The sequence below is a fragment of the Rana temporaria genome, chromosome 5 (assembly GCF_905171775.1).
Source record: "Rana temporaria chromosome 5, aRanTem1.1, whole genome shotgun sequence".
NCBI classification, from domain to species: domain Eukaryota; kingdom Metazoa; phylum Chordata; class Amphibia; order Anura; family Ranidae; genus Rana; species Rana temporaria.
The window spans coordinates 235,328,644-235,341,006 of record NC_053493.1 but is presented as its reverse complement, the minus strand read 5'-3'; the positions used below and the strand labels follow the sequence as shown (position 1 = coordinate 235,341,006).

General features: G+C 43.7%; 1 protein-coding gene across 9 annotated transcripts in view; it reads right to left on the bottom strand.

The window, feature by feature from the left end:
• RELCH (RAB11 binding and LisH domain, coiled-coil and HEAT repeat containing) overlaps positions 1-12,363 on the bottom strand; it is a 194,265-nt gene that overhangs the window by 77,292 nt on the left and 104,610 nt on the right. For all 9 annotated transcript variants that reach the window (XM_040353587.1, XM_040353588.1, XM_040353590.1 and 6 more), the window contains one exon: positions 1,808-1,920. In XM_040353587.1, the coding sequence (XP_040209521.1) occupies positions 1,808-1,920 (113 nt within the window). The remainder of the gene's footprint in view (positions 1-1,807; positions 1,921-12,363) is intronic.

The window sequence follows — 12,363 nt, the reverse complement described above, 5'->3', positions numbered from 1 at the left end:
CCAGCCTTCAGCAGGGTAACAATGATCGAATCAGGGACACCCTTGTCCCTTAGGACCCTGGCTTCAACAGCCATGCTATTAAAGCCAGTAAAGAAAGGTAGACAAGTGTACATTGCAACAGTAGGTTGGGTCAGTCTGGAAGAGTCCAGGGTTTGTCCATCAACATGTTCACAATGTTGGAGTACCAAGTTCTCCTGGGCAAGGTTCAGACAATCACGGGAATTCCTTTCACTGGAATCCTGCAAAGCAGATGAGATAGGAGCAGCAATCACGGAAAGGCATAGGTTGGAACTGGCCTCAGGGCGTCACCAGAGCACCCACTGTGAATACTTAAGGATGTCTAGTCCTCGAGACAAACCTACCCAGTTTTGCACTGAACCTGTATGCCAGAAGATCCAGAGTTCTTCCCTTGGAAACGGTTTTGAATAAAACTGGGTAAAAGGGATCACCTCGAAGGAGCCTTCCATCTTTTTCAGAACTCTGACACAAAAGCGAATCAAGAGATTTACGAATGTTTTTTTTCCACCTAGTGGGAAGGGGTCACCAGCCAGGGCACGGAAACCAGTGTAGGGGCTACTGACACAGGAAAAGGTTGACCGCATTCACAGGAATAAAGAATAAAATAAACTTTATTGGAGAAAATCCAACAAATGATGCGTTATGACATCCAGACACATCAACAGCAGACTTGGCAAGGATTACCAAATAAATGTGTGTATAAATGCGCACTGAGCTGTCTGATACACAGAGTACAATCTCAGGTGAGGAAAAGCAGGTGAGCACAATGGTTCTCTCCAACCTTTAGGTGCAAGTCCAGTCCGCAATCTGGATGAAGAGCCACCACAGGAAAAGGTTGACCGCACTCAGGTATGAAGAAAATAAGAAACTTTATTGAAGATAAAAATCAAACGATGCGTTATGACATCCAAACACATCAACAGCAGACGTGGCAAGCATTACCCAAAAAAGTGTGTATATCTGCGAGTGCGGTCAACCTTTTCCTGTGTCAGTGGCTCTTCATCCAGATTGCGGAGTGAACTCGCACTTAAAGATTGGAAAGAACAATTGTGCTTACCTTAGCTGCTTTTCCTCATCCGGCAGTGTAGGGGCTATCCCAGGGCACTCACCGTTTGCTACAGGACCCCCTTGAAGGTGTCCAATCTTAGTTCACTATGGCTCTGCCAAAAAGGGCCTTCAGGGACTCTACACCTCAGCTAGGATTACGGCCATCTCTTTGTGTCTAGTGTGGGTTCCAGGAACCAGAAAAGCCATAGCAAATTAATCCAGCTAGTTTTCCTAACCTCAGATGGAACCATTAAGAATCTAGCTATATTGGTGCACAGACCTAACTATCACGTAAGAAACTATCAAAAAACTAAAGACATGACTAACTAGGAGGCGCTATGCCTAGGAGAGTACTTTTTTTTTTGCCAGTGTCTAATCCCCTGAAGATGCATAACCTCATTATGCATATGAAGATACAATGTGTGCTGTGATGTACGATAAAGAAAAGTATATTTTACTCAACATTTAGTTTCAATATCACCGATTTATAGCAGACAGAACAAGGATTCAAATGTATGAGCTGATGTTTTTATTAATGCAACGTATGAAAGACAAAATTTCTACATACGCCTGGCATGCAAGTTATCAGAGCGCACTGCACTTTCCACATATAAGCAGTTAAACAGGTTGAGATTAAATGTTTTTGGACAAAAAATATATTACATAATTTTACGAGATAAAATGCTCTGTTTTCCCACACAAACTAATGTTCGTAAAAGAATTATCTAAAAGAACCACATACCTTTGCTCATCATCTGGGCGCTTTATTAAATTAAAGAGTATATGCAGGAGTTGGTCTCTTTCTTTAGGCTCTGGATGGAGGCAGGCAGTGCACAGTATTAGCGGTATCAGTTCCTGTACATCAAAAGGAAAAGTAAAACCATGAAGATAATATTCAGGGATATGTAAAACACAAAAGAATTCAATGTATTATGTGCATAGAAAAGTTGGAAAGGGATAGGGAAACCATCACTACTTTTCTTCTCTATTAGCGCAATTTATTTTTCATACACAAGTTCTTTTCCCTTTTCAAGTATTTTGCTAAATATTATAGGGTGGCATGAAGGCTTATGTAATAAAGTACAAAATATGATCACCTAAAAAGGATGGTTAGCCTTACAAAGATATACCTGAAAATGTTAATTCATGGATAGCAATGCATAATAACAAATACAGAACTGCCTATGATAAAGTGAGCAGCAAACAACGGAAATATTGATCCTAACCTTCATGCACGCTACCTTGAGAGAGAGAGAGAGAGAGAGAGAGAGAGAGAGAGAGAGAGAGAGAGAGAGAGGAGGGGACGTGATCTAAGTGAGCACACTAGGTGGGTTAGTGGGTAACCTGTAGATGCAGAGCAGATTGGAAGTGATGGAACGGGGTCAGAGCTACATGTTGTGAGGCTGCCCAAGCCTCTTTCTCAAGCTAAATCCTCTTCTCATGTGATGGTCTATTTAGATTTGCAGCAGTGGGACAACAAGACTCAGCGGAAACTGAGCCCTGCCTCCCAATGTCACTTCCTTTCTCTGCATTCCAAATCTTTTTGGTTTCTACTTCCTGCATCACACCCGGTTTTTGGCCCTACTTTTGGACAACAAGGCTGCAAGTTTACAAAAGAGACACCACTGTAAACATCCCCTGTAATAGAAAAAAGCACGACAGGTCCTCTTAAATATGACATCTGGGGTCAAAAGACCTCAGATCTCATATTTAGACTAAAATGCAAAAAAAAAAAAAATGACAAGAAAATATGCCTTTAAGAAGCATGGGCGCAAGTGACTTTTTGACGTGGCTTCCGCCCTGCTATGGAGACGGGTGGGGGCCATCTTGCCCTCACTCGTATCCCAGCCGAGCAGGAGAGAGGACCCAATCGCCTCCGCCGATGGCTCCGGTAAGCGGCGGAGGGCGCGGGGCCCTCTCCCGCCGCTGAGAACGATGATCTTGCGGCAAATCCGCCGCGGAGACCACCGTTATCGTTTAAAGGACCGCTCACAGGAAAGATGGATATCTCGGTTGTGGCAGTGGCTGCTGCCATTACCAACATATCCATCTTTAAATTAATGACGTATATATACACACACGTGAGCGGGTCCTTAAGTGGTTAACAGTGAGAGAAAGAATAACAAAAAAATCCAGAAAAAACACATTTTAAAAAAGTTATAAATTGATTTGCATTTTATTGAGTGAAATAAGTGTTTGATCCCCTATCAATCAGAAAGATTTCTGGCTCCCAGGTGTCTTCTATACAGGTAACAAGCTGAGATTAGGGGCGCTCTCTTAAATGGAGTGCTCCTCATCTCAGCTTGTTACCTGTATAAAAGACACCTGTTTACAGAATCAATCCAATCTCTCTACCATGGCCAAGCCCATAGAGCTGTCCAAGGATGTCAGGGACAAGATTATAGACCAACACAAGGCTGGAATGGGCTACAAGACCATCGCCAAGCAGCTTGGTGAGAGGGTGACAACAGTTGGTGTGATTATTTGCAAATGGAAGAAACACAAAACTGTCAATTTCCCTCAGACTGGGGCTCAATGCAAGATCTCACCTCGTTGAATTTCAATGATCATGAGAATGGTGGGAAATAGGTTGACTCAAATGTTTATATTCCTTCAACAATGTCCTCTTTCTAAAAAGGGGTCATTGTTGGAGTGCGGACATTTGAGAGTTAATTTCTACAGTTTTGACTTTTCAGTGTGGTCAGAATGTCTGCGATTATATTGCAGGTTCTAACACATTACATTACCATAGTTAATATTGGACTATACAGTACATGGGGTACAACTAGAATTATTCCTTTAGTGTGTGTTTCAAGGGTTTACATTTGAAGATGCTCTTAACTACTGATTTTTTTTTTATAGCTCAAGCTTCATTAAAAGTTACCAAAAAAAAAAAAAAAAAAATCACATTACAATCTAAAATACACATAAATCCCATTTAAAAAAAAAAAGTTACAAAAAGCATAAGATTATGGACAAGTTCATTGCTTCCTCCTTGGAAATATTCCTATGCCTACAGGCAAGTTCTGTTCACAAGTCTGTAGGAAGGAAAACAAACAAAAGGAAACTTGCATAGCTGTGGTGTATTGAATTATTCTATAATAACAGAGCTGAAAGCCAAGAGCGGGACACGGAGACTGAATTAGGGGAACACAGTAAAAGAAAATACTCATGACTCGGCTGTACTTGCATATAAATTAAAGTCTAACCATGGGAGAAAACGTGTGAGTTATGATATGGAAAGCCACATTTGTTAGGTATAATTTATGGTGGTTCTGTTCTTTGGCTACCAGCGTCAACATGGGCTCTCGTGTATCTGGCATGCCTTAATTGTTTGAGAGATCATTTCTTTTAGTACAGTGGTCTCCAAAATACGGCCTGGGTGGCAGATGCAGCTCTTTGCTTGCTTTCATCTGGCCCTTAAAGGGTCACTAAAGGAAAACATTTTTTTGCCTAAAATTATTGTCTGCAAGGTAGACAGACAGAATAGTGTAATGATTCTGTTAAAAAACGAGTAAATACCTATTATATTCCTTCATCTATATCACCTCCGGCATTCTAGTCTCTGTTCTCTCATTCACTTCCTGGTTTGCGGCGCTCGTTCATGTAAGAACTACATTTCCCAGTATGAATTGCGGCACGCCCAGTAATTCACACCTCCTTGAAGTCTCTAACACGTAGAGAGCGTCCTGCCACACAGATGTAGTTCCCAGGAGGGGGTGAGCACGTTACTGACCACCGCAGTAAAGCCTCCCATCACGGTGGTGAGTAACAATCAGACAAGCAGGAAGTGAACAGAACAGAGAAGAAATAGAGCAACTTCTGAGCAAAAACGAACAATGAGGAAGTGAAAAGAGGAATGTCTGCAGGTAAAGGATGCTTATTATGAAAAAAAAAATTTTCCTTTACAACCCCTTTAAGGCTGCATTCACACCTGAGCGTCGGTCGTTCAGCGTTTTTTCTGCGTTTTTTTCCGGCGTTTTCATGCTTATTTGCGCGTTTGCATAAAGTGTCGTCCGACGTTTTTGTACTTCGTCGTTTTTTATTTTAGCCGATAGGAAAAATTATCATCTTTTCATCACTTGTTGCTATGTTGGTAGATTTTTTTAATCTTCTGCATGGGCGACAAGTTCTATTGATTAAAGCGACGAAACGCCCGTAGCAAACGCCCGTTGTCGCGCAAGCCGCTTGAATCGAGCGTTTCCATTACTTTCCATGGGAAATGGAAACGCTCAAATACGCCCAAACCGCCCGATACGCGCGACAAAAAAGGGTCCGGAACTTTTTTGGGCTACAGGCGATGGGCGTCAGGCGCATCAGCGTTCAGATGTGAACCATCCCCATAGACTTTCATGTATTTTGGTCCCTCTGGCGTTTGTGAGCGTCGCGCTACAGGCGACAAAACGCCTAGGTGTGAATGGGCTCTAAGACATTATTCCCCTCCTCCACAGTCAGCAACAGTGGCGCATTGTTCCTGCCACCCATACCAACGAAGGGGCACCATTTCTCCAATTAATACTAATGACAGGGCACCATTTCTCTCATGAATGCCAATGATGGGGCACTATTCCTTCCACTGACACCAATGACGGGGCACAATTTCTCGCATTAATACCAATGATTGGGCACCATTTCTCGCATTAATACCAATGATTGGGCACCATTTCTCCCATTAATACCAATGATGGGGCACCAATTCCCCCACTGAAACCAATGACGGGGGACCATTTCTCCAATACCAATGATGAGGCATTTTTCCCCTCCTCCACCGTCAGCAACAGTAGCGCATAGTTCCTGCCACCCATACCGACAAAAGGGGCACTATTCCTCCCACTGTCACCAACGACAAGGCACTATATCTCCAATTATTACCAAAGAAAAGGCACCATTTCTCTCATGAGTGCCAATGATGGGGCACTATTCCTCCCACTGAAGCCAATGATGGGGCACCATTTCTCCCACTGACACCACTAATGGGGCGCTATTCCTTTCACGGACACAAATTATGGGGCACTATTGATGACACCAACAATGGGACACTATTTGTCCCACTGACACCAATGATGGGGCACTAAATTTCCCACTGATACCAACGAAGGGGCACTATTAATCCCCCTAATACCAATGGTAGGGCAGTATTCCTGACATTAATACCAATGATGGGGCATTGCTTACTCCCACTGATGTCAGGATATTTTCTTGCCCCACTGGCCACAGTCTGGCCCCCCTAAAGTTTAACACACAGTAAACCCCTAAAGTTTAAAGGACAGTAGTTAAAGCGGTAGTTCCCCCTCAAAAAAAAAAAGTTACCCTTAGATTGAGGCTCATTTTGTCTAGGGGAATCGGCTAGTTGTTTTAAAATCGAAGCTGTACTTACCGTTGTAGAGAGCGATCTTCTCCGCCGCTTCCGGGTATGGTCTTCGGGTATGGGCGTTCCTTCTTGATTGACAGTCTTCCGAGAGGCTTCCGACGGTCGCATCTATCGCGTCACGATTTTCCGAAAGTAGCCGAACGCCGGTGCGCAGTCGCCGTATAGAGCCTTCTTTCGGCTACTCGTGACGCGATGGATGCAACCGTCGGAAACCTCTCGGAAGACTGTCAATCAAAATAGGAACGCCCAGTCCTGAAGACCATACCCGGAAGCGGCGGAGAAGATCGCTCTCTACAACGGTAAGTACAGCTTCGATTTTAAAACAACTAGCCGATTCCCCTAGACAAAATGAGCATCAATCTAAGGGTAACATTTTTTTTGAGGGGGAACTACCGCTTTAAGTTGAGAAGTATCTTGATATAGCATGGTCTTACCCCGAAGGGTCCCGACGCACTTACAAACACATACACATACTAGGGCCAATTTATAGACAGGATCTGATTAACCTACCAGCATGTCTTTGGAGTGTAGGAGGAAACGGGTGTACCCGGAGGAAACCCATGCAGGCACATGGAGAACACGCAAACTCCAGGCAGATGGTGTCGTGGTCGGGATGTGAACCAGCGTCCCTATTGCTGCTAGGTGAAAGTGCTAACCACTACACCACTGTGCTGCCTAGTAAACCCCAAAACTTTCAAGGACAGTAAAGCCCTAAAGTTTCAAGGACAGTAAACTGGCCACTTGTTTATAAAGTTTGGAGACCCCTGTTTTAAATTACCCAAAACAGTCTTTACCTACGTATATCCCATAGCTCAATAGTCACCAAGTGCCCTAGTGATCACAAAGAATGAAAGTCTGTACTAGAAATGTGGAGGTGTTCTAATCTGATTGAGATATGGAACTATATAGAGCAGAAGTGGATGTTACCAAGCGTCCCATATCAAAGAGACTAGGAATCCAGGATTGGACCATAATAGTCTAGGGAAGGCTTTCTCTCTTTTCCGGGACCCCTTCTCTTTTCTTATTTTTTTTTTCCCCTGCCGGATTTTATTTTTTTTTTTTTGAATATTTCTGGATAATGTGGTCCGCTCCCCCCCCCCCTCGGGGGGATGGGGAGGGGTAAATATAAGTAAATTTAAGCCTGATTGTAGTTAGATGGAAAAGGGACTGGGACTAGACAATCCGTATAAATAGTCTGTGTGAATTTGGCCCGGATTGAATTATACAGGAAAGTTTTTCGGTTCCCCCTTTTTTATTTATTTATTTTTTTTTTTTTTTGGGAGAGGGCCCTTTGGGGGGGGGGGTTTGAGTTTATACCCTAAAAGTGGGGGGTAAAAATTTGGGTCTGGGGAGGGGGGGTTTACATTTGAGGTTATAAAGCAAAATGGTTTTTTTTTTTTTTTATTATTATTATTCTTTTTTTTTTTTTTTGGGGGGTATTGGGAGAGAGGGGGGGGGGTTTGGGGGGGGGGGGGGGGCACTAGGGGTAGAATATGAAATGGCTCTAGATCTAATATATAGCACATGCTAACAAATGTTAATAGAAGATAGTTCTTTTTTTTTGAAGAATGCTATATCCCCCTTTTTTTTTTTTTTTTTTTTTTTTTTTTTCATGAAGTATGACATATGATGTATGATGTATGATACTGGTTTTCTTTTGCACCCCATGGGGGTTTTTTTTTTTTGTTTAGGTTAATTGTACTTAGGTCTTGGACCCAGGAAGGGGGGGGGAGGGAGGGTTGTTTTTTTTTTTTTTTTTTCAGAGATATCACGGTGGACACAGAAAGGGGAAGGGAAGGGGGGGGGGGAGGGGGGTATCATAGTGAAGTTACCCACCCAGTCAACAGGGAGGAGGAGGGCACCTGAGGGGTTAGATTTAGTATAGGGGTATATAGGGGGAAGAGAGGGAGGCTCTATGGCTCTTTCCTTCCCCCCTTTATTTTTTTGGGGGTAGGGGGGGGGGGGGGGGGTTTTTTTTTTTTTTTTTTTTTGGTTGTGGGCTTTTTGTTTCTTTTTCTCAGATACCGATTTTCCAGTTCAAGTGATTGAACGGGTCACCAGAAAGTACACAAGAAGGGCACAGGTATATATGGGGGGGGGTAGATAAAGGGGAGGGATATGGGTGGGTTCCAGGAGAATGAGAACGACCGGGGGGTTAAGGACGAGTAGTTAAGGAAGAGGGAAGGAGGGAAGGGGAGAGACATATTAGACTGTTAGAAGGTATTTTGCTTTAACTCCCCTAACCCCCCTCCTAATATTGCTTGATAAGTTAATAATGTTAACAATGTTATGCTATGAGATGGAATGTCAATATGTCAATTTTAATGCTGGTAGAGAGCATGCTTATGTTTTGGTAATTTTTTATTTTTTTTGGAAGGGGGAGATTCTAGATGTTTTTAACTATTTTCAACTATTATCACCTCAAATACTGGAAGGTGATCTGACACGAAAGGGGTGTTGTTTTTTTTTTTTTTTTTCTACTTCTCTCTCTTCCCTCTTCCCTCAGGGGGGAGGGAGGGAGGAGGGGGGGATGAGAAAGAATTTTTTTTTTTTTTTTTTTTTAGGAAAGTAAAAAGGGGGACAGGGGCATAAGATATGAATATAGAGTATTATAGAGCCGGCGGAGAGTCAGTGGAGAAGATGGGAAAGGAAGGGAGAGGGGAGAGGGGAGGGAAGAGAGAGAAGAGGAGGAACAATTTTTTTTTTTTTATTGTTTTTTTCCTTTTCTCTTTTTTTTTTTTTTTTAGGCCTAGGGGTTCTACGGGAAGATTATGCTTGTAGGATGGGATTAATTTCCTAAGTATTCTAAAGTATTATGAATGGGGGATGGAAGGAGCTGGGGAGGGGGACGAGGAGGTACTCTCGCTGGGGGATGCGCAGGTAAAATTTCCCCTGTTAGGCCAACACTCATAGGGGTTAAGAGTGTCAAAGCAGTTGCTTAGTGATACCTTTGGAAGGAGGGGAGGGGGCCTACGTTGCCTCCCCACCGGACATTGATATCTGGTTAGACTAGGGGGGGGGGTTTATATATTTACCTTTTTTTTTTTTTTTTTTTTCTTTTTTTTTTTTTTTTTTTTTTTTTTTTTTTTTGGGCGGGGGGTGGTTGTGGGGTTTTTTTTTTTTCCTTCCCCTCGTGGGCCCACCCGACTCATTGGTTAAGGATAACGAGATACACTATCTAGGGCTTCACAGCAGCTTGGTGATGGACCCTCTAGTGGTGATATCAATCAATGCTAAGGGTCTAAATATACCAGGGAAAAGGAGGGTTTTATCACAGGACCTGAAGAAGAGGGGGAGTAACATTGCCCTGATACAGGAGACCCACTTTAGGACGGGGGGACCGCCCTTTCTTACAAGTAGACTGTTCCCGTGGGTGTACCACGCGACGAACCCAGAGGCCAAAAAGGGAGGAGTTTCAATTTTAATTTCAAATAACACCCCATGGTCATTTTCAGAATCACTAGTGGACCCAGGGGGACAGTTCTTAGCGCTGAAAGGGACTATAGCTGGCACGACAATAACAGTGGCCACCTTCTACTCCCCCAATACACAACAAGATCAATTTCTAAGGAAGTTTCTGGATAAACTTGCAGATTTCCAGGAGGGCCAGCTAATAATGGGAGGGGACCTGAACATGCCACTGGATCCACAGGTAGATACATCGACTGGGGGATCCTCAGTCTTGGGGGGTACCCGGAGGAGAACTCAGCATATGTTACAGCAAGCGAGGCTAATAGATGTATGGAGGCTGATGCATCCTGGGGAACGAGATTACTCCTTTTATTCCATCCCGCACAAGAGCTATTCCCGGATAGATTATTACTTTATCCCACATAATCAGCTACATTCTGTAAAAGAGGTCGGAATAGGAGAGATTACATGGACAGATCACGCTCCAATTTTTCTGAGATATGCATTGGGAGACTCCCGGCCCCCGGGGTCCGGGCTATGGAGACTGAATGAAAGCTTACTACAGGAGGAGAGGGTAGTGGAGGAGGTGCGGAGGGAATTAAAGTGGTATTTTGAGACAAACGAGACCCCAGATTGTGACGTAGGAGTGGTTTGGGAGGCTCACAAGGCGGTGATAAGGGGGGTTCTGATGAAGCACGGGGCAAGGATAAAAAGGGAAAGGGAGTTAAAGGTAACAAATTTAACGACCGAGATCGCAAGTCTGGAAGCAAGACATAAACAGAACCCTAACCCAGAGATAGAACGGGACCTACGGGCGGCTCGTAGACAGATCACAGAAATTCTATTATATAAAGCAAAAAGAGCAATTCAGAATGGTAGAAGGCAGAACTATGAATTTGGGAATAAAAGTGGGAAACAACTAGCTGGCTTGTTAAAGGAACAGCAGACTAAGACTTATATCCCAATGATTCAGGGTACGGACGGCGGGAAAATTGTGCTACCCAGAGAGATAGCAGGGAGATTTGGAGACTTTTACGACTCTTTATATAATTTACAAACAAGCCCGCAGGACCAGGTGGAAATGGAGAATTATATAATAGCCTCGGGCATCCCGAGTCTTACACCAGAAATAAGTCAGGAGATGGAAAAACCTATCACGATAAAAGAACTACAGGATGCAGTGAAGAAGGGGAAAGCGGGGAAAGCTCCTGGGCCGGATGGATATACTACCCAATACTACAAAACTTTCTTGCCAGAGCTTGGCGCATTTATGGTAAAAATGTTCAATGGACTAGGGGATTCAGGTACATTTCATAGGGATTCACTAAAGGCGGTGATAACGGTTATCCCCAAAGAAGGAAAGGACCCCTCCCAATGCGGGAGCTACAGACCAATCTCGCTGCTGAACGAAGATCTGAAGCTCTTTGCTAAGATTGTGTCAGGGCGGATACAACAGCACATACCAAGGCTTGTTCATAAAGATCAGGTGGGATTTGTGCAGATGCGGGAGGCCCGAGACAACACGGTTAAGACTATGAACTTGATCCACTTGGTGCGTACCTCCCGAACCCCATGTGTCTTCTTAGGGACGGATGCAGAGAAAGCATTTGACCGGATAAACTGGCAATTTATGTTTGCAGCTCTGAGACACATGGGGTTCGGTAGGAGGATGTTGCAATGGATTGCAAGTAATTACACACACCCAGTGGCTCAGGTCAGAGTAAATGGAATACTCTCACCCCCTTTTAAACTTTCTAATGGGACAAGGCAGGGATGCCCGCTGTCACCGCTTTTGTTTGCTCTGACTGTGGAACCCCTGCTGAGCAGGATACGGTTGAATCCCGGTGTTAAGGGAGTGTCTCTGGGAGGGGCAGAATATAAAATATCTGCCTATGCAGATGACATGATGTTTAGCTTGACCAGCCCGATGGAATCCCTTCCTAATTTGATACAAGAATTAATGGTGTATGGAGAACTGTCAAATTTTAAGATTAACTATGACAAATCGGAGGCGATGGGAGTGGCGATCCCGGGAAGAGAACTGAGGATATTGAAATCCAGGTTTGGATTTAGATGGACAGATACCTCTCTTACGTATCTGGGCACCTCCATCCCGTCGGATTTAACACAAGTCTTTAAACTAAATTTCCTACCCTTACTATCTAAAACACGGGCCCTCCTGGACGGATGGCAGAAGGGGTTCCATTCGTGGTTTGGGAGATCCAGCATCATTAAAATGAGTATACTACCTAAATTTCTGTACCTCTTCCAGACCCTACCGATCGCAATACCGAAATTCTTTTTTAGGCAAGCACAATCTCTTATTAATAGGTTCATTTGGGCAAACAAACGTCCAAGAATCAAGGCTAGTATAATATCTCTGGCCAAGCGGGACGGAGGAATGTCAGCTCCAGACATCTATAGATATTATCAAGCGACGTTATTGTGTCGACTGATTGACTGGAGCAGACACTCCGAAGAAAAGATGTGGATAGGACTAGAACAAGATCAATGCG